General features: G+C 41.1%; 1 protein-coding gene across 1 annotated transcript in view; it reads left to right on the top strand.

Annotated features, from left to right (window-relative positions):
- LOC311248884 (uncharacterized protein) overlaps nt 1-23,935 on the top strand; it is a gene marked incomplete at both ends in the record, with an annotated part of 89,740 nt that overhangs the window by 36,634 nt on the left and 29,171 nt on the right. Inside the window, one exon of the mRNA XM_084338113.1 lies at nt 14,993-15,088. Within this exon, the coding sequence (XP_084194239.1) occupies nt 14,993-15,088 (96 nt within the window). The remainder of the gene's footprint in view (nt 1-14,992; nt 15,089-23,935) is intronic.

A 23,935-nucleotide genomic window follows, 5' to 3' on the forward strand; every position in this document is an offset into this window, starting at 1 on the left:
ATATATATATATATATATATATATATAGATATGTTTTAATCATTTAGACCAGCGGTTCTCAACAGGGGTGCCTTGAGATTAAAATAAATAAATTTAAAAAAAAACGTTTTTTTATTATTCTTTTCGGATTACAGAAAATTATCACTAAAGTGCTATCTGTTGCAGCTGCACTGTTTTCCATGAAAATACCATATTTGGATAAGTTTGACCATTTCTCAAAATCTGAAAATCATTATTTAATAAAACACAGAAAAGGATCACCAAGTTACTCTGGATAAAAAAAAACCTTTACAGACAACATTGAGACAAAGCTTCCTGACACATCTCCATCCAAACTCTTGTAAGAACTCATTGAAATCTCATCTGATACCACCTGGAGAGCTCGTTTCAGAGTGTGGTGCTGAGTACCAAGTATCTCATGATGCAGCAGTTAAGGTGTTGATACCATTCAGCACCACATATCTGTGTGAAGCTGGCTTTTCATCCATGACGGCTCTGAAAGCAAAATGTAGGGCCAAGTTGAGCCTTGAGGATGACATGCGTGTTGCCTTGTCAAAGATCTCCCCATGTATTGACCGTATTATTAGCCAGCAGCAGCAGACCTCGCATTGAGCTAGAAATGTCCACTGAGTGAAAGAGTGCTTATTTTCTGTATTTATTTATATTTTTTGAGAAATGGTAACTTGGTGATCCTTTTCTGTGAAATGGTCACACTTATCCAAATATGCTATTTTTATGGAGAACAGTGCAGCCGCAACAGATAGCACTTTAGTGATCCTTTTCTGTATTTAAAAAAAAAATACATGACTTTCAGTTTTTGAGAAATGGTCACACTTATCCAAATATGCTATTTTTATGGAAAAGAGTACAGCTGCAACAGATGGCACTTTAGTGATAATTTTCTGTAATTTTATTTTAAAGAAATATGATATTTGATTTACTACTACAAGCAGTGTAATGTCAACAGTACTAAGCCATTTAGACTTGAAACACCTGTTAATAATGCATTATATAGCCTGCATATAGACACAAATGTGTTTCCCGGTTTCTTAAATGAACATTATTTTGAAAGCAAGCACTTTTGTCATCATTGTAGCAGAAAAGACGGGACCGGAAAAGTCTTTATCGTATGTAGGGGTGCCCTGGAATATTTTATTGAACACAGTGGTGCCTTGGAAGCAGAAAGGTTGAGAACCCCTGCCCTAGACGATTGAATCTAATGGGTCTCAAGACCTGACTCTCGATGTACCTTATGTCCAAACGGTGCCATCAGAACATGTATGCATATGTACTGGCAATGTCCTCCCGTTGAGCTTTTTTGGGAAGAGATTACCACTCAGCTATCAGATATTTTCTCTCTGACCATACCTGTTCTGCCTTCTGTATTATTATTGAATGAGGTTTCTCAATTACCGACCTCTACACATGTGAAGAGACTCATTCTAGCCGGCCTCACAGCCGCTAAAAAATGTATTGCTTCACGATGGATACACCCAGACAAGCTATGCCCGAAGGTATGGATTCTCACTTACCTCGATGTGATATATCTGGAGATATCCACTGCACAGGTTTTAGGGGTTAACAAGTCGAATATTGCAATCTGGTTGGCAGCAGTTGCAAAGCTTAAAGAGCGCATATAACTTTATTTTTGTTTTTTCTTGGAATTTTAATTATGTATATTTTTTGGGCCCCTTTGGCTGTGGGTCTGGTGGTCGTGGGCTCGGACTGGGGGGGCCGTGGTTCGGGGTCTCTGCAGGTTGAGGCATTAAAGAGGCGTGATGCTTTGGCTCGGGGGGGCGCCAGACTCCGGGTCGTCCGGGGTTGGGGTTCGCGGCTGCCGGGTCTGGAGATGGAGGGGGCTCAGGAAGCCTGTTATATAGTAAATGTTTTATTTTCCCTATTCCTTTACTGGTATATTTTGTGGCAACTTATTTTAACTGGTTATGTATGTGTTCTGGGCCCCTTTGGTTGTGTCGGAGGGTCATGGGCTCGGGGTGGGGGGAGCCCTTGGTTCGGGGCCTTGGCGAGTCGTGGTGTTAAAGAGGCATGATGCTTTGACTCGCTGGGGTGCCGGACTCGGGGCCCTCGAGGGTTGGGGATCGTGGCTGTGGTGGGTGGTGATGGAGGGGGCTTGGGATGTTAACTGTACGATCTGTCTCATTTATTGTCTAGTCATTGTTGTGTTAAGTTAATGTTTTGGGATGTCTTATTATTATTATTATTGTGTTGTGAGTTGTTTTGTTTCATGTTTGAAAAACAAAATAAAAAAGATTTGATAAAAAAAATAAAAGTTCTTGGATGCCTCCTCCTCCTCCTCCAGGGGTCACTGCAGGACGCCATGGGGAGCGGCATACTGGCTCATGTTAGGCAGGCCATGCATTATGCAGCAGCTTAGGCCACTGATCCACTGCGCTGGATCTCTATGTCCTTGGCTACAGTCCACCTGTCGCTACTCTGGTCGTAGCGCTCCACGTTGGAGATGGTGTTGAAGGTGAAGCCATTGTAGCCTCCGGCCACGAAGAGCAGGTCGTCCAACACCCCGATGCCAAAGTAGCAGCGGGGGGTGAGCATAGTGGGCAGGGCGCGCCAGGAGTCAGTCAAGGGGCTGTAGGCCTCCGCGCTACGCAGGTCGTTTTCACCGTTGAACCCTCCAACCTGAGGACAGGACACATGAGAGGAATGTTTTAGTATGTGGTTAAGGCAGGCAGACACTGTATTAATCCACTTAGGGAAATGAGGGCATCACAGCAGCATTGCAAGTCAAATGATACATATCTATAAAAATATCTAGTATAAAGCATTTGTCTCCCTGTGCACCTACCACATAGACTTGTCCTCCGTATGCAGCGACTCCCACTCCGCAACGCCTGCTGCTCATGGGGGCGATCAGAGTCCACTGGTTGGTGTCTGGGCTGTAGCACTCAGCTGTGAGCAGAATCTTCTCCTCGTTGGAACCTCCACAGATGTAAACCTGTAATAAGAAAGGATATTCTAATTTAGTTTATATATTCCATTTTATTTCATTCTACTTTAATTGTCTGTTAATGTCCCTCAGTTCCACCCACCTTGTGTTCACAATGCCAGTGAATTATTTTTTTCTTCAAAAATGTCCAAGTGACAGCTCTGAGCTCTCTGATCTGGCCTGATCCCATAACTGCAGTAATGGCCAGATGTCAATCACTCAGTGCTAAAATAGGTGCACACACACTGCACAGGTTGGGCTTAAGAATATAATTATCCAATCAAAATAGGGTATTTGAGTTTACAAAAGGCGGGTAGTGAAACTAAACCTCACTCATACATTTTAATGGGGCTTGAATGATTGACAGTTCTGACACTTTTTTTTACACCAATCAGAGAACACCATTTCCTATTTCCTGCTTTGAGAGGGCTTGGAGAGCCCAGTCAGTAACATTACTGTGGCAGTAGCACTGTAGGCTAAATTAAACTTTGCACTAAAGGACCGAAGTATAAATCAGCAACATGGAGAGGACTTATGCATCTGGATCATAAAAAGGTTGTGGATGAAAAAGTAAGTACAGTGTTTGTAAAAGCTTGTATGCTAACAGTAGCTAGCCAATTTGTTAGCTACCTTTTAGCTTAGCTTATTACATCACAATGATGATCACCAAGCTAACTTACTGTACACAGTAGGGCTGGGCAATTAATCGAAACAGAATCGCGATATCGATTCATAGACCTATGCAATCTCATTTCTAAGTTATGACTATTTTTCTTTTATTAAAAAAAAGTTATTTATTTTTTATATATATTTTCTTAAACTTTTTAAATGATTTTATCTGGGTTGAACATTATTTGTGGAACTCCCTCTGGTGTTGTGGTTGTGGTATTCACTGACCTTTGGGACATGGACATCTATCTTAGTGGTGTAGTGTATCTTGTAGACCAGGCCCATTGCAAGTTGCTGTACTCTGTCGTCTACTCTAAGCCATCCTAGGTTGTCAAAGTGGGCAGGGGTGAGGTGGGTTTTAGGAGTAAGGTCAAGCAGTAGTCTGACCAGTTTGTTTTGTGATGTTTGTAATCTTGTTTTTAGTGCCTTTGAGGTGCTTTGGTACCATGAGGTGCAAGCATAGTCGTAGTACCCTTGAATGAGTGCTCCTGTTAGAGTCTTCAAGGTATTCTTGTTTACCAGAGAGGAGATCCGGTACAGGAATCTAGTTTGTTGGTTAACTTAGTTTTATTACTTTGTATCCCATTTTGTCACAGGAAAGATTTGCCTCTAGGATGGAACCCAGGTAGGTAATTTCATCTTTCCTTTTAAGATAAGATAAGATATTCCTTTATTGATCCCCTTGGGGAAATTCAGGCATCATAGCAGCATGGGGGAAGGGGGGGGGGGGGGTACAGGTAGTGAAAACAACACAAGCAGTGTAAACAAATAGGTCAATATAATTTACTATCAAACTAACTGAAATATATATTCACAGTATTCACAGTGTCACATAAGGTGCAGTATGCATAAGGTAGTGTTATAATTTACTATCTAACTAACTGAAATATACATTATTCATTATTCACAGTATCCACATAAGGTGCAGTATGCATAAGGTAGTGTTATTGTCCTACTTGGGTTCCTATTAGTTCTAGGTCGATGTCTGGCAGCAGTCCCTGCCCACTGTTGTGGAGCCTGATGGCCACTGGTATGAAGGACTGTCCGAGGCGGTTAGTTGAGTGTCGGGGGGGTATGAGTCTGTGGCTTCCTTGTCACCTTCACCTAATATGTTTTGATCTGATCAGGTGCGCTGTCACCTAATATGTTTTGATCTGGTCAGGTGCGCTGTCACCTAATATGTTTTGATCTGGTCAGGTGCGCTGTCACCTAATATGTTTTGATCTGTGTCTGGTTAGGTGTGCTGTCACGCGTCACCTAATATGTTTTTGCCGTCACTCGTCACCTAATATGTTTTCATCTGTCTGGTCAGGTGTGCCGTCACCGAATATCTAATTTTTTGCATCTGTGTCTGGTCAGCTGCGCCGTCACCGAATATGTAATTTTTTGCAGCCGTCTCTGGTCAGGTGCGCCATCACCGAATGTTAATATGTTTTCATCTATGTCCACTGACCACTGACACACACAGTGGGGGATGTTTTAAAAATATAATTTAATATATAATATAATAATTTGTGCTTCACCAAAAAATTTGGTCAGCAGCCGCCACTGAGATCCACTCACCTTGCCGTGGAGGGCTGCTGCCCCTGCGTCGCTCCTGTGCTCCAGCATGGGTGAGATCAGTGTCCACTGGTTGGTTTCAGGCTCGTAGCGCTCAGCGGTGTTCAGTTGCACGTATCCGTCGTACCCTCCCATGGCGTAGATACAGCCATCCAACGCGACCACGCTGACGTTACAGCGGTGTGAGTGCATGGGAGCCGCCTGCAGCCAGCTGCGGGTGACAGGGTTGAACCTGCGCACACTGCTGAAATTCTCTACGCCGTCCGAGCCGCCGATGCAGTAGACCAGACCGTGGAGATAAGCGGTGCCGTGGAAGGCCCGGGGACTCTCCGCCTCAATGCTCACGTCCATCCATCCACCGACTCGGATATCGTAAGCCTCCATGACATTGGTCGTTCTGCCGTAACTCCAGCCTCCGATGGCCAATAGGACCTCCTGGGGCAGGCGTGGGCGCGTCAGGGGGTTTGGGAGCCTGTCGGAGCCAGGGGGTTTCAGGACGCTGAGGATGAGGGCCCTGCAGTCGTGGCTGTCCCTCACCATAGGGTTGTTCTGGACGTTGTTCAGCAAGTAGTCAGTCCTCATCAAGCCCATGCGAACCTGGGAAGAGACAAGCAGACAGCGGGTACAACATAGACAGCGGTTGTAGACGGTTTCACTGGAATTCTGTTGCTACTGTAGGGAACGGTTTGGACCCAAATGTTTGAGAACCACTGTACTAGGGAACCTAGTGTTGTTTTAAAGCAATGCACAGTAATACAATTAGTTACCTTGGGCAACAGCAAAGGGATGTGTGTTTTACGCTCTTCACAGGAGTGGTTGATCCAACGGAGGACGGCCTCGAACACTGTCTCCTCGCTCTTCACATTCAGATCATCCCTCTCAATGATGTCCACCAGTTGCTGCAGGGACAGCTCCACAAACTCCTGTGAGACACGCAGCATCTCCTCAAAGTGACACACGATGAAGAGATAGGCCTTGCACCTCAGGTCAGGGCAGCAGTAGATGTCCGCGAACCTCCAGATGTCGACACAGTTTTCCAGAGACAGCTGGCCCTCTAGGAAGTCAGAGCACGCTCCTACTATGCCAGTGACGAGAAGCTGGTCTGCAGCCACCAGAAGCTCTTTCACGTTATCTGCTGTCACCGGGACAAAGCGTGTGTAGGCGTACTCTATGATGAGCTGCATCATACCCGAGGACACCCCAGGGATACTGTAGACTGGGTTCTCTGAGTCACTCCACTCCATTGGAGTGAAGAGGTTTCTGTGGGATGCAGAGTATAGAGATATCTGATGAGTAAACAGTAGGGCTGACCCCTATTAGTCGACTAATCGGTCGAAAGGAGCCGTAGTCGACTGGCCAACCTCTTTTTTTTTTAAACTTTATTTTTTATAGCTTTTCTGGTCAAGCATGACCGACAGTTGTAGGGTGAAACGGGAGAGAGAGCAGGGGGAGACATTCGGCAAATGACGGCGAGTCCGGGAATCGAACTCGGAGTCAACCAGATCCGTGACGCAGCACGGAGTCCCGCGACGCAGCGCGGTAACATGGTGTGCTACTGGAGCACCCCCAAGACTGGCCAACCTCTTAGTCGAATATATATACAAAATAAAAGATTATTTATCATTTTTATTTAAAAAAAAAAATGTATCATTCTTTCCAAAAGAAAAGAGGCCTAGAAGTTTGGCTAACACTAACGGCACGCATACCAGAGGCTAACTGCCTACAAAAACAGGCACAGAGGCACTGAAAGAGGATTTCCCCCATCTAATGAACACACTAGACCAGGGGTGTCAAACTCATTTTTCACAGAGGGCCACATCAGCATTATGGTTGCCCTCAAAGGGCCAAAGACCGTATAAATGTTAATGTAATGTAAAATAAATGTAGCTACACATTTACATATTGTTAAACATGGTGTTTCTGTATTTATTACTTATTCAAGTTATACATATTGCATATTCATTTGCATAAATGTAAAAATATATGTTAGCTTATGTTATTTTAACAAATAATTTTAGTTTATCAGAACCCCATATTACTCCACCAATCAATGATCAAACCATTCAAGTAAATAACAAAGAAGAATATCATCAAATACAAGCTATGACATTAAGTTTGTTCAAAACCTTTTTGTCACAGTCAAGAGGGGCAGAACTAACAACTGTGAGCTGCAAAGAACACGTGGGACAGATGTAGCAGATGTTACAAAAACAAATGGCTGCACACAACCTTGCAGAGGCCATACATCCAACTAATGGAAGATAGTTTAATTAACTTTAATTAACAGATTGCAGAATGGGTACAGTACAGCTCAATACACACAATTGTTAAGGGGATGCAGACCAGAGAGAGACTTTCGACTTGTTTACATCAGGGTCCCCCATTTTCAATTCGTAATGAAATTGCTATTATGTGTCTGCATGAACACACAACTGTAACTGTACTCAAAAATAACAAAATAAGGGTTGTCTCAGTTCACAACTATATTGGTCAAGTTTTGGGTGGGACTTGTTTGCGTCCCTACAGCTTCTTATTCAATTGAGCGAGATGCTCGGTTATGTCACACAGCCAGTTTATTATTATAATTTTTTTAGTCGACTAAATTTTGGCCAATCATAGTCAAACATCCAAATCCTTAGTCGGGGACAGCCCTAGTAAACAGTAAGCAACATTCTGTCCTGTGTACTAATATAGCGTCCTGTGTACTAATATAGCATACTGTGACATCACAACAGAACATCATACTGTGACATCACAACATATTTGAGACCATTTGAATATAAATAATATGTATGATATAATATAATGTAATTTAATATAATAATAAAGTATAATATAATTAGCTCCCATTTGAATAATATAGATATTATGTCTAAAAACATGACATTCTTTAGAAGTCTTAAAATATATTTTTTTAATTTAAGTTAAAATAAATGTAAATAATAATAACGTTATTTATATAGCACCATTCATACAGATTGCAGCTCAAAGTGCTTTACACAAAAAACGAAACAAAAGGATACAAAAAAAAATTATAATAATTACAATCACTCCATAACTAAGGATGGAAATTATAAGACATGAAAATGATAAAAACGGTAATAAAACAACAAGATAAGATGGTAAAAATAGCTAAATAAGACACAGTAAGACAATAACATAAGAAAAGAAAATAATTACAAATAAAATAATAATAATAAAGACAGAAAAATTAAATAGTTAAAATAATAAAATAGCTAAATTTGATAGTAAACAATAAGAAAAAATGTAAACACTAAAATAAGACATTAAAAAATAACAAATACAATTATTAAAAAAAAATAACAATGATAACAATGATAATAAAATATTTAAGTAAAAATAATAGAAATAAAGAAAAATAAGACAATAAAATAAAGATAATAATTCATTTAAAAGCTATTTTAAAAAGGTATACGTTTTGAGCAGTGCTAACAGTGTGCTGAAGTACAGTATAGTATATTTGTACAGTAGACGTACAGTATAGTATATTTTTATAGTATATTTTTACATAGTAGACACTATCTTTTTACAGTAGATGTACACTATAGTATCTTTTTACAGTATACGTACAGTATAGTATATTTTTACAGTAGACGTACAGTATAGTATCTTTTTACAGTAGACATACAGTATAGTATCTTTTTACTAACAAAGTTAACCTGAACCAAGCTAACCAGAACCACTTACCTGAAATAGGTGCTGCAGCCACACAGGATTGCCTTGTGGGCGTTAAACTCAGTGCTGTTGACTTTAATAACCACATCACAGAAACTTCCCTCCAGACGCAGTTCATTAAGGATTGTACAGGACATTGTTTCCTTTTCCATGTGGTGATTTTTTAATTGTATCTACAGAATATATTCAAGCTTACAGACAAGTAGCTGGACACAACAAGTGAGATCTTCACTTCTCTTCTGAGATCTGAGATCTTCTGAGAATTGTTGAATAGATAAATGTTCTAGAATGTTTGATCATGACATCATACTGTGACATCATACTGTGACATCACAATGGGACATATTTGAGTTCCAATTGAATAATATAAATATGTATGATATAATATAATGTAATGTTATATATTATAATATAATGTAATATAATAATAAAGTATAATATATTTAGCTCCCATTTTAATAATATAGATATTATGTCTAAAAACATGACATTATTTAGTCTTAAAACAGAAAAATTCAATAGTTAAAATAATAAAATAGCAACATTTGATAGTAAACAATAAGAAAAAATGTAATAACACTAAAATAAGACATTAAAAAAGAACAAATCCAATTATTTAAAAAAAATACATAAAATGATAACAATGTTAATAAAATATTTAAGTAAAAATAATAGAAATAAAGAAAAATAAGACAATAAAATAAAGATAATAATTCATTTAAAAGCTATTTTAAAAAGGTATATGTTTTGAGCAGTGCCAACCGAGTGTGCTGAAGTACAGTATAGTATCTTTTTACAGTAGACATACAGTATAGTCTCTTTGTGTTCCATGTTCCGCGCCTTTTCCGCGCCTTTTCCTCCTCCCTTGGCATAGCTCCTCCCTTGCCATCTGGGGTTTTCTCTCCGCGCTCCCCGTACCTCTTGTATGGCCACGGCGGCTCCCGTAGTCTCCCCCTGTGCACTGACTTGCATGTTAACCGTCTCCGACTGGCGTACAGACTGTATAGTTTGCACTAAGGTGAGGTCTGACATCATTTGCAATTTACGAGACTGTTCTTTATCCTGAATCCCCACTACGATCCGGTCTCGGATGTTTTCATCCCTACACTGACCGAACTCAGTGTTCTGATAGATCGTAGAGAGCTCTGATAAATGTCTCTGCCAGCTCTCCCGCCCGCTGCACTCTCTGATGAAACACAGCACGCTCATGAATCACGTTTCGTTTAGGGAAAAAATAGCCATCAAAATTCTCCAACACTATCTTGTAGTTGTTCGCGTGTGCCTCCTCAGTAAACGTGAACGATTTGAAAATATTTTCAGCTTCACTCCCCATTGCGTATATCAACGCAGAAACCTGTACATCACCAGGCTTCTTGGTGAGCTCCGTAGCCGTTCGATATCTCTCAAACCGCCTCCTCCAGTCTGTCCACTCCGTTGGTTTATCAAAAGAAAAACTTTCTGGTGGGTTAAATTTCGCCATGATTCACTCTCTTAGTAGACAAATATCCCACTTCTGACACCATGTAATAAACACGGAATGTCCAGTCAGGTATCTTTGTTGAGGTAATACTTTATATAACGTTGTGGAGCATATACACAAGCGAGCCACATGCAGTCAGTATGTAAGTCGGCCTAGTGTCGTAAAACCCTGTGTTACCATGGTGACGTACGGCAGGTTACCGTAATGACTCTAATACTCTGACACTTAAAGCACCTGCCAGCATCTTAACAAGCTCTGCTGTACTGTCATTTGAGGAGGTGGTCACAACTTGTGGTACGGGAGACGTATACAGGGACAGAGGACTTGTGGGAGCAGGCACTTTGTTGTCTGCTACCCTCTCATGTTCTAGTACGTATTTCCGCTCTTCTTCTGTGGCCTCCATTTGATCGTACACAAGAATTCTTGTGCTGCATTAAGACCTTTCACTGCCTACAAATGCTGTATCTTTCTCCGCTTTTCCTCCAGAGTCCTTTGTATAGCTCCATGTTCTTCTTCCAGTTGAGCTTTAAATTTAGCTTCCTCTTCCTCTCTCTTTATTCTTCGTTCTAAACTATGCTTAACCTCTTCTGCTTCTCGTTCTAAACAACGCTTTATGCCTGCTGCCTCTTGCTCAGCTATCTTCTTTTTAGCTTCTGCTTCTAGGCACTGTGTTTCCAATTGTTCTTTTTCTTGTTCTTTTAACACTTCCAGAACAGCTTGGCTTGCAGCAGCATCAGCGACAGCTTCTCGTCGCTTTACAGAAGACCTGCTTGAACGCACTGAGGTGCCTTTCCTGGAAGAAGTGTCAGAACCAGATTTATAGGTGCTTGAGTCAAAGAGAGAGCCTGCTTCTGGCCACTCTCTCTCCTCCTTCTAACACACTTCCATCCAGTCTAAATGAGGCTCTGGATATAATTAACTCCGATATCCCTGCACACAGATCCACTCTTAGACGTGTGTCCTGGTCTGGAGTTGAGATGTCACGTAGTTCATCATAAATATGCTGTACATCTTTAGAAAGACCTGTGACATCTGCAATGATATCTGTAAGCAGCTCATTAGACAAATGTTCTGTCGATTGTGATAACGGACCTTTAGAAGATTTAACTTGTGTCCATTTATTTGTAAATGTAGTTGAATCTTTGTTGAAGTGCTTTGATATTTTCCTCCTGCATTGCTTTACCCTTCTCTGTTAGAGTTCTGGTTCTTTGAGATCGTTTTGGTTGCTGCCCTTCCTCTTGCTGGGCTTCAGCACCTTCCACCTGACCTTCTTCAGGTCGGTCTTGGGAATTTGCACTATCCCTAACACTGTCCCCTACCTCAATTGCAGGCTCACTTGGCTCTGTCATTTGTAAATCACTACTTTAAATTTACCAAAATTTGTAAAGAAAAAATTGTAAATAAACCTCTAAACCTTTAACATTTGTTGTACTCAAATTTGAATTAAATGCAGTACTATCCAAATAAATCAAATTGCTTAATTCAATTGGCTTTCAAAATAACCTCTATATATATATTAAGCACTTCAGAACACTTAGAAAACATAAATATTAAATGCCAATAATAGCATTCACCTATAAATTATAAGTGTTTTTTATAGGTTATAATTTCCAAAACACACTTTAAATTAGAAATGGGTAGTTCAATCAGAAAATATATTTACACTTTAACGTTGACACCTTAATGTGTGTATAAATGGTTAGCTTCAATTAAATTATATAGGCAAATAAGTCAAAACGTTTAGCACGCCCACCACAGTAATTAGAATTCACAGTAAAATATTATAGAAACGTTTACAAAAGCCCTCTTCTTAGACCACTCTTAACTTATAATGTCCAAGTTCTTTATGGCTTTATCTGGAAACGCTGCTCTTTAAACTGTGCATCTTCTTACTTCTTTGTGTTTATGCGTATAGTGCGTATTGTTTGTGACTCATCTGTCCTTTGATGACGGTGTGCAGCAAACAATTGTCAGGGAAAGTCCGCTGGATGCCGGCCTTAAACTTGGACTTGCTTCATCGCCCACTTGCGTCGATGAACAGTCGAGTTTTCACTGTAACTCCTTCCAAGCACAGCAGACACAAGTGGTTTCTTTCTACGGGTTTATTGAAAGCTTGGTCCTCCAATCCACCTCCAATCCACGTGAAAACTTAAAACAGAAAACATAAGTCGCGTTAGGTCAACACAAACAATAATATACACAGTATGAAAAACAACACGTCAGCAAAATACAAACAAACATTAAATACCTCGTTGGCTGCATGCTACATAAAAGGGGGTTTCATTCTTCTGTTCTTGGCAACAGTCTTGGTAGAACCAGTACAACTCCGACCATCCCTGCCGCTTGCTCGCAGGTGCCGTAATCAGTCCCAAAAGTTAAACGCGAGAGCAGCCTAACGGGACACCATATATAACCAGACGTCAAAATGAATATACTATAAATTGTAGCGAATTAAATAATAAAGAAAATAAGAAATGCAACATAAATACATTCTCAAATATTACACTAGACTTACAAACTCAAATAACATATAAATTATGAAACCATATAATGGCCACAGCTACATAGTGGATTCAATACATCAAGCTAACTGTAACACAGTGTTTAATGAGAGATGGTAGATCCAATACACCAAGCTAACTGTAACACAGTGTTTAATGAGAGATGGTAGATTCAATACACCAAGCTAACTTACTGTACACAGTTGAGTGTTTAATGAGAGATAGTAGATTCAATACACCAAGCTGTAACTGTAACAGTGTTTAATGAGAGATGGTAGATTCAATACACCAAGCTAACTTACTGTACACAGTTGAGTGTTTAATGAGATAGTGGATTCAATACACCAAGCTAACTGTAACAGTGTTTAATGAGAGATGGTAGATTCAATACACCAATCTAACTTACTGTACACAGTTGAGTGTTTAATGAGAGATAGTGGATTCAATACACCAAGCTAACTTTACACGGTGTTTAATGAGAGATTGTAGATGGAAATTACTTCTATGTTGTATCATGTTTAAATGTGTTTGGGGGGGAAATGTCCAGGCTGCAAAGTAAGCAGTATGGTAGTAATAGCCTATCAGACCAATACATTTTACTTCTTAGTAGGGATGCTCGATATTGGCTTTTTTACCGATACCAATATACCGATATTGTCCAACTCTTAATTTCCGATACCAACAGATACCGATATATGCAGGGTCACCCCCCCCCCCCCCCCCCAAAAACGGAATAATTTCAGGTAATTAACATTACATATCTCTTTATGCATATTATGCATACTCTTGACAATAAATAAAATCAGAATTTGTTCTTACTTGCTTGCCTGGGTAAATAAAGGTTATAGAAATGTACCTGTCTGGATAAATCTGTGCTAAACCGCTTGCAAATCATTCAAAATGCAGCGGCAAGGCTTTTAACTGGGACAAGTAGGCGTGCCCACATCACCCCCATTTTATCCACTCTACATTGGCTCCCCATTAATTATCATGTCCAATTTAAAATTCTTGTTTTAACTTTTAAAGCCCTCCAAGGTAAATCCCCTGTGTAAATTTTAAATGTACTGCGCCCCCAGTCGTGCACTTAGGTCCTCCCACCAAAATCTCCTGGTTGTCCCACGGACCCGGTTATTAACAAAAGGTGACCGGTCCTTCCAATTTATGGCCCCTACCCTTTGGAACACCCTCCCCCTTTCTATGCACTTGACTCCCTATCCACTTTTAAGGAACAGTTCAAAATGTTTTTATTCAGACAGGCTTTTAATTAATTCCTGGTTGTATACTTTGTTTATTTATTTATAATTGTTGTTTTGTTTTTAGGACTGACATTTATGTTGCACTCATATTTAGTTATTTAATTTACTTACGTTATGCCTATGCTTACGATGTGTCAGAATTGTTTTATGTGTAGTGCGTTCATCTCTATGTAACTGTTGCTATGTTTTACTTCTGTGAAGCACTTTGTGATTTTATCTGTGAAAGGTGCTATACAAATAAAGTTTACTTACTTACTTCCATATATACCGTTACTTCCTGTCATTGGCATACGTTCTTTTTTTTCGTACTAACATCTTAGTACCTCATTAGCCTAGGGATTAAGGATACATGAAGTATTAACTACACCATAATAATATTGAGGTTTTGATCCATAGAAAGGTCTGTGCTACACAATTTCAGTTAGATTAGATTTATTGTCCTTTAATTTATTTAGGATAACTAAAGACAGGACTTTACTAAAGGTTGATGTCGCGGGTGGGGGTATGTGTGTGTATTCATGGAGCGGTGGGATCTACCCATGGGAGTTCCCTCTCTTGCGTTACAGGCTGTGCCGTTGGAGGAAGCTGATTGGCTGGCTGGCGCATAGGGGCGGTGCCCTGGAACCCCGCGAACTCGCTCAAAAGGGAGGCGAGTATTGTCAGCTGGGGGCGAGACACAGAAGGACGAGACCCGGAGCAGAGGAGGAAAGAGAAACCAGAGGACGCCGACTGGTGATATTGCTGGTACACACGGCGCTATTGTTGCTTCCTGGAACGAAAACGGGAGTCGAGAGGACGGTAACAGAGGACGCGGGGCTGTAGGAGTACGAGGACACGCAACTCTTTTGTGTTGTGCTTTTTCCTCCAGTGGAACCAGTTCATATCGCCGACTGCGGTGTTCCCCCCCGCAGTGGAAACGGGTGGAGCCTCAGACAGGAGAGACATTATCGCCACACCGGCCGCCGTGAGTAAAGGATGCAAGACGTATTGCGCCTGACAAGCGAACTGTTTCCCGAGTGGTAAATGAAGACATAGACGAACAGTAACGGCATTGGAATTAGGAATATTATTAGTAGCATGAAGCTGAAGATTATCGGAACGGCATGCAGTAAGCCAGTAAAACTGTAGAAGATTTGAACCTAGTATTGTGCATACTCCATCCTCTGTGAACTACCTTTCTCTCTCTTTTCTGAATCATATGGAGGATATCTAATTTGTGCATTGTGACGAACCCGTGAACGGGGGGACCTTGCTATGACTGACTGTGCCCTCCATTGCAGGAGGGAGGACATTATTGCACGCCTGGTGCTTGGAGTGCCTAAAACACCCCAGTACGGACAGAACAGTTTTTAGCCCGAAGGCGGGAGGGGCTACGGGAGCGGAAGGAGGTGGCGTCCTTCCGGCCCTCACCTTCGGGCCCCGGTCATACTTAAAACCTCTGTTTTTAGTGTTTGTCAACTCAGCGCTTCCACTGCCCAAACCTAGGTTAGGGTATGAAAGGAGTATTCTAGGCCTAGGCCCTACCCCTAGCGGTGAGCAGCCCGTGCTATTTTATCCCAGCCCCCTTAGTTACTGTGTGACACTTAGTGTGTATTTACCTACCTATATCCTCTCTAATCATTTGCTGTGGCTCCCCGAGGGATGGTGTGATATCGATACCTATTTCAGGCTGTTTGCAGTGAACCGTGTGGTGTGGTGTGATTCTAGACTAATGTTTGATAGTCATAGACCCGTGTGCAGGGCAGACCCTTTTTCTTCACGTGTGTAGTGCCTCAGGGGCGGGGATAGGTGGCGTGGGTGGGAGCAACAGTCTGGGGGTGGGTTTACAGTGCATTGAGCGCTTCCTCCTTTTAACTACCCTAGGCTTAGGAGGCGTGGGTATTTTAATCTAGTCTAATAGTGTTTAGGTAGGTTTATGAATTTGTATCTTATGTATTAAAGTATTGCCTGTTTTTCTTAAATACCATTATGTAATAAAGTATTGCTTGTTTTTGCTAAACATTCTCTCCTTGTCTGTTTGTGGTCCTGGGGAATCTGTTGTAGTAGTTCAGCTGAGCTCTTTGGAAAGTACACCTGTGCGCTTGCACTTCCTAGCTGTAGACTGGGGTGCTTTTCATTGGGGTCTGGTGACATTGACACTCACAGTAATTTCTTCCAGAACAAGCTTAAAATAACAAAGGATATATGGTTGATCATTTGTCTGTCTATGTCTGGGTCTGAGCTCCGCTCTGAGCGCCTGGGTACTGGACTTTCTGAGTGAAAGACCCCAGGCGGTCAGGGTGGGGGGTCAGACCTCCAACACCATCACCCTGAGCATCGGGTCCCCCCAGGGCTGTGTTCTGAGCCCCCTGCTGTACTCACTATACACACACGACTGTGTGGCCAAGTTCAGCTCCAACTCCATAGTGAAGTTTGCAGACGACACGGTGGTGGTGGGGCTGATCTCGGACAACGACGAGAAGGCCTACCGGGAGGAGGTTGAGGTACTGGAACGCTGGTGCCAGGACAACAGCCTGCTCCTGAACATTGGTAAAACCAAGGAGCTGATCGTGGATTATAGGAGAGGACAGCAGGAGACACACACACCACTGAGGATAAACGGGGCCACCGTGGACGGGGTGAGCAGCTTTAAGTACCTGGGGGTCCACATCTCAGAGGATCTGACATGGTCAACACACATAGACACAGTTGTAAAAAAGGCGAAGCAGCGCCTCTACCACCTGAGACAGTTAAGGAAGTTCAGAGTATCGGGGAAGATACTCCAGTCCTTCTACTCCGGAGCTGTAGAGAGCATCTTGACTGGAAACATCACTGCCTGGTATGGCAACAGCACGGCACAGGACAAGAAGGCCCTACAGAGAGTGGTGCGCTCTGCCGAGTTCTTGAATTCTAAATAGCAACGATAAAGAAGTGCCAACCACATATTATTATAATAATTTATCCAATTTTCTTTTAAGTGTTTTGGTTAATCAGAGTGTTTACCAATCGTATATTATCGTTTTTTTTGTTCCAAGTGTTATTTTTGATTACATCACTAACAAAATAATAAAAGAAAAAATTCTCATTTAATCAGATTAATCACTTTATTCAAATTGAGGATTTAGTTTGAGGATATAAAAAAATTAAAAAAAAATGTATAAAGAAAAACGAGAATTTTTTTTATTTACATTTTTTTAATTAAAAACTAAGGTTCGAACGTCCGTTTGAAAAATCCTGTTGAAGTTTGGATCACTTTATTCAAATTGAGGATTTAGTTTGAGGATAACAAATAAAAGAAAAAAGTAAATTATAAAAATGTTTTTTTTATTTAAAAACGAAGGTTCGAACGTCCGTTCGAAGAACCCTGACGAAGTTTGAATCCCAAAAACAGGCTTCGGGGCCAGCCTTACCATACATAATATTTATATTATTCAAATGGACCTCAAACATGTTCCGTTGTGATGTCACAGTGTGATGTCATAATAGAACATTCTAGAACATTTGTGATGTCACAGTATGATGTCATAATAGAACATTCTAGAACATTACATGTTCTAGAATTGTTGAATATATAGTGCGGAGGGCAGTAATATGCCACGATGTGTCTACACTGCCGGAAATTCTAAAGAAGAAGAAGATCTCATTGTGCATCTTGAGACAGGATAGATAGACTGTCTATCCTACAACACATAGACTGAAACCTGCATTTCTCAACCAAGGTGCCTTGCCTACCGTTTTACTGTGGAAAGGTGAGTGTCCACAACGGCTAGCTAGCTGTTCTACTTGAATACTGAATGTTAATATTGAATCAGACAATATTGAATACTGAATGTTAATATCAGACCATATTGAGTACTGAATGTTAATTCAGGTTGACAGTTGACATCATTTGACAGTTGACAGGGGGCTGGAAAGTTGATTTAAAGGGGACATGCATTATAAATGCCTTTTTTCTGTGTTTAGCATGGTTTTATAGTAATACAGGTTAGTATCAATGGGTCTGTGTCTCTAATTACCATTATTGACTCATCAGTCTAGTCTCGAGTTCACGAGATCTTCCCTCACTCAACTAAACTGTTCTGATTTGACGGTTTCTGTGACGTCGACATAGCATCGATCTGCAGTAACGCCCCCTCTATGGTTGTAGTGCAGTGTAACCCGACACTTCCTCAAACGGGTTTTCACAGGCAGAGAACTAGCGAGGAGAGGGAGGGAGAGAGATAGAGAGAGAGGGACGGCGGGAGGGACTGCAGAAGTGTGTAATGTCACAAATGTGTCTCTCTCCCTCTCTTTCTCTCCCTCTCTCTCTCTCGAACGCAGTGAGCGCTCCGTAATATGATCATGATCATTATGATCGACTGGAATAAAAAATAATAATAATAGGTTTATGTTGAAGTGCCACAAACTACAGTGACCCTTTTTGTATTGACATCCTGTTCTCTCTCTGTCTTGTGGCACTTGTATGATGTAATATATTAAGCATTAACATATATAAATAGAGGATTAAATATATGTTTATTGTATATATGCTGAAGGACCATGTATTATCTTGTATAACACAGCAGTGCAATTGGTCCGTACACTTTGCCGCCCAACCACGAGTTAACTCTGGTTTCGGTGCCATGCGTTGAGGACCAGAGCCACGAGTTAACTCGTGGCAAGTTGTTATTGTTTTATTCCATATTAATAAACGGATCAAGATCCCCGATCGACTCTGCAGATTTACCCGCCTCTGTGAAATCGGCAACATGCAATACCGGCCAGATCCTCTTAGGGGCGCCATCGCTCCACTGTAGTATCATTGTGGGCGAGTGGATTTTTTTTTTTTTACAGTCTATGGGTGTTTCATTTTAGCCTGATCCCAAGCGAACAGCATGCACCATTGATGACTGTTCGAAGCACAGATTTCAGCCTGGAATAATGGGATTTATGATCAGCCAATGGACATATCGATCTACCAGATGCCGATGAATAATGGGGAAATGCTGCCGGCGATCACATGGGCTGACGGTAGGACCCTCTTCACCCAAATTACAGCCGGATCAGACATTGTTGTAAAACGCAAGCAATCGATCAGTGAATGTGGCTACTTGCACGGACACTCTATTGCTAATCAATAATACTAATCGGCGTCCCCCGCAGCCCCCATTTCATCCATATATGCTCTGTAATAGTCCGGATGATAAGCAGTTTGTTTTATTTCATTCGAATATATACAACAGAAATGCCGTTCGATATAACGTTAGTAGCCTTTAGCCCTATATCTAGCTTCCCAGAAAATATTTGAGACGAAAAGTGCGATAAACCTTATATTCACGACGCTATAAAATGACAACCAACCGATGGATTTTTTTCTCTTTAAGCCAGTATGAAGGCACGGTTTATGCACTCAAGTGACAATGAGAATGGACAGATAGCAATACTATATAAAGTATAGATATAGCTCTCCAAAAGTACATCGGTTTGTTTACAAAGCTTTGTCCTCCAGCCACATATTAGACGGCGACGGCCGGTCCTCAATGTGTTAATGCTGGGTGCCTTATGAATGTGTGAGTCCACCGTGTGCTTCCCTCCCTGTGAATGACCATCGTCTTCTGTAAGGAAAGTGCACTCCACTTTCTGCAGCGGTTAACCCGTTGCTGTCACACTACTGATGAAAAAGCCATCCTACAACGGGTGATGATTGAGCTACATGCGTGATGTGTAAACATATAACGATGATTAAGTATATGTTTATTGTATATGTCTGTATTGTACATGCATATATCTATAAGCTTACAGGTTATCCCTGCTCAAGGCCAGACCAGTGCAAATTGCACATGACATTGATGTATGATGGGAGGACTCTTAGGGGGTTTCCACAGCACATTAATCTGTTTCAGTAAAACTGTTACTTTTACTTTTTTTAGTTACTAGCCATTGGAGTAGCGATGAGCCAATGACAAAGACACAAGTTGAAAGAAGGAGTGTTTATCTTTGCTTGCTATATGACGCTACGGACCTGTGTATAAAAAGGGATGTTTGCACATGAAAAGAGGCCGGCTTGCTTTAGTGACTTTTTTTATCTCCATTCCAGAGCCTAGCGGTGTATGAAGCCTGGAAATGGCAGTTTTGGAAAGAGTATTTCTCCCTCTGATGATACTCGTAGATGATATCTCTTTTCTGTTTTAGATTTTAGCTAATCTTCTGTGATGATTTTTAAACCAGAGAGGTTTTATTGTTCTTCTTGAGAAAGATGTTGACTACGACTTTGATGAGTTTTTTATGTCCTTGCTTTGTTTATTTTCCTGGATTGGATTTTTCCAAGACAGTATTATTGTAACTGCTTTTTCTAATTAAAACCAAACTTTGTTAAATACTTTTATTTAACTCTTGGACCGCGTTTCTTTACCACTCCATCACGATCTTTCATCCGAGATAAACGGGAGGTAATTATGTCCTGGTAGCCTGATTACAGATTAAATCAATTGCTGGTTACTGCTTCTAGCTAAAGTTATATCAATGACTATTCAGTCATTCTTACGTCTGTATCCGGGTTGGAGTCAAAAGTATGGCTTCGACGCAGATACTTTTTGTATTGAGCATGTTTTCGACCTGGTCTTATGGAAATTATTATTAATATTATTACGCTAATATTACACTATTATTGTAGTACTACTTATTAAATAGTATTACTGTGAATATGACAATTCAATGAAAGGAGTTTTCCCAAACAGACATTCTGTTTATTACAAACAATGAAGAGGTTAACAACTCTTATACGCTTATATTTCATATGAAATGGATAAAACTAACCAGTGACTATGAAATAAGCGTGATTAGGATTAGTAATTGACTCGAGAACTTGGCAAGTTTAGCACCTCGCTGGGGGATATCGAGCGGCCACAGGGTTTTATCTCTAATCGCTGTTGAGATAGATAGAGACACCTGTAGCTCTTAACAGTTTACTACTTACATACTGTAGTTGTCTCCTTAACCTGTTAAGCCTTAAGGTGCTTTTCTTTATCATAAATCGATCAATAGATTGACTAGAGCTAGAGCCCCGGGAGTCGGGGGTGGTAATGTGTACTTTTGCGAAACAAGGTACACGTCCCGGCGCCCCGCCCACGCACAGTCAAACAGAGTACAAGCCCCGAAGACCCGCCTCAAACAGAGTACAAGCCCCGAAGCCCCGCCCAGACGTTGGGCTTACGGCTCTGCAGATATACCCTACTCAACTGCGGCTACGAAAAAAAATCACGCGTCAGGCACCGGTTGCTGTGTTTTCTCGTCTATCGTTGAGACACATTTTGTTTCCATATTAGAAGAAACTATTGCAACTCTTGGATTTCTAAACTAGTAGTATTTACCACCCGTGGAGCTACAGTTTTTTTCCAGAAAGGCACATAAGTTATTCAGGTACTTTTCTTCTGGTGATGTTGTTTTACACATCATCCAGCTTTTATATGAAGCGGGAAGTTTGAAAAGAAAAGTGACTGTCTGTCACACAACAACATAACTGACATTAGCCAACGTTAAACGTTTAATGTTGGTGGGGTACAGTCTGCATTGGTATCGACAAGTGGCATGGCCCAGTTGTTATTGGACATCGTAAGAAATATAAACCTAGATGATACCTCGTCGAGCTCCGATGCTGGCGACGTGTTGATCCGTTCAACCGGACTCGTTTTCCCCAACAACCGGAGCTTCGACCCTGAAGAAGTCACAAATCAGGATCTGGGTTCTTTAATGGCAGAGACTCGGATCAAAGAAGTGGACACGGAGACAGAAGTTGCAAATGTTAGCAAGAAAAAATGGTGGTACTGGTTTCTGAAGGTTGCATGAAAAAGTACAAAACAGATCGATCTGGACTCAATAATGACAGTTACAAGCTCTTCGCCGAGGAGCAGGATATCAGAATGAGTGAACAAGTCTTCTCTCCTCCTCGTATATATTGGCAGTTGATCCTATTTCAGATAGGCTTGGTGACAGATGGTTTGACAGGTCTGATCATTAAAGGCATGGTTTTCCCATGTGATATTTGAGGAAATGCCGGCGTGTCTAGTATTGTGGTGACTTTCTGCTGAGTCAGAGATCAGACCTCCGTCTCTGCTGAGAATGAGTTCAATATAATGACAGAAAGGGATGGTTTTGTAATAGAGGATACTTGTAATAAAAGTTATTGTAATATAGATTAGTGGAGTTTAAGATTGATCTCCCTGTCTCCGGCTGTCCCTGAGCAATGACCGGAGTGTTGAATGTCCCGTGACTAAGACGGGGAGGATGTGACCCTCTTTGCGCCGCCCCTGTGCCTCAAATAGATCCGCTATCAGCTCTATCTTTAATCTTTCAAAATGTTCAGTTGCTATCGCTATTAGCTCTATCTTTAATCTTTCAAAATGTTCAGTTGCTATTGCATGCACTCATCTGTGTTTCACTACACACATGAGTGCATGCTTACCAACTGTCCGTCTGCAACACTAGTATCACCAACATCTAAGAAGGGAGATCCCCCCTTGAATGGCCCGTCTAAGGTTTCTCTCCTCCACACTGCCTGTGGAGCTTTTTTCCCTATTGTTAGGTTTTAGTGAGTTTTTCCTTACCTTCGCGTGGGGTATGTCTGGGAGTGCTTGCATTCTTTCATTTATTTTCATTTATCTTAAATTTTTTGGACCTTATGGTGTTCTTGTTCTGTTCTTGACTTATTGTTATGTTTTCTTCTTGACTTGTTTAAAGAAGACCTGTACGGCCCATGGGGACATTAACGTGTGTTGTCGGGCCTTATAAATAAATTTGATTTGATTTGATTTGATTCTATCTATCAGTTCTAAGTGTTAATTTGATAGGGATTGGATAATCTATTTAGATAACAACATATATCCTGGCTTTCTGCTTAGTGCCAAGTCAGCTCTTCACCAGGCTGTGACCAACCTGCAGGTCATTAGGTCTATTTATATTCTTGAGTGCCTGATCTGGGAAGTCTGACCGGGCAGAATGTAACCTTTTAATTAGGGAGAATAAGACAAATATATTGCATGCTTCTCTGGTTCTATGTAAGATATTAATTAAACATGATATATTAATGAAGTAATCTATTGGGCAAATCTATGTGGCAATCTAAACTGCATGTTCCTATGATTATTTTAGGGGAATTGGAAGAGTCTGCAGTACCCAGTGGTCAAGATCTATTTGTAGCCTGGTCACAGGACCCCACAGTCACATTCCAAAGCGGGGACCAGAGGAGTTTAGATAGAAGAGCTTAGATATTAATGATTATAGTAATGAAATCTATCAACCCGGTGTCTTCCGTTATATCCAGCAAAGCAGACACAGTCCAGAACATAACGGCTAAGAGATTACCAGATGCTCCACCAACAACAACAACAACAACAACAACAACAACCACAACAACCACAACAACCACAACAACAACTACAGCAGCAGCAGCAACAGATCATGTGACAAAATGGCATCCAAGGTAATAAAAAAAGTCAACTAACGAACTAGATTCTTGTACCGGATCTCCTCTCTGGTAAACAAGAATACCCTGAAGACTCTGGCAGGAGCACTCATTCAAGGGTACTACGACTATACTTGCACCTCATGGTACTAAAGCACCTCAAAGGCGCTAAAAACAAAATTACAAACATCTCAAAACAAACTGGTCAGACTACTGCTTGACCTTACTCCTAGAACCCACCTCACCCCTGCCCACTTTGACAACCATAGGATGGCTTAGAGTAGAGTACAGCAACTTGCAATGGGCCTGGTCTACAAGATACACTACACAACCAAGGTACCCAGGCATGTACATGTCAAAATACTTCCCAAAGGTCAGTGAATACCACGATCA

Source organism: Notolepis coatsorum (assembly GCF_963971535.1).
Source record: "Notolepis coatsorum genome assembly, chromosome: 2".
Taxonomy (NCBI): domain Eukaryota; kingdom Metazoa; phylum Chordata; class Actinopteri; order Aulopiformes; family Paralepididae; genus Notolepis; species Notolepis coatsorum.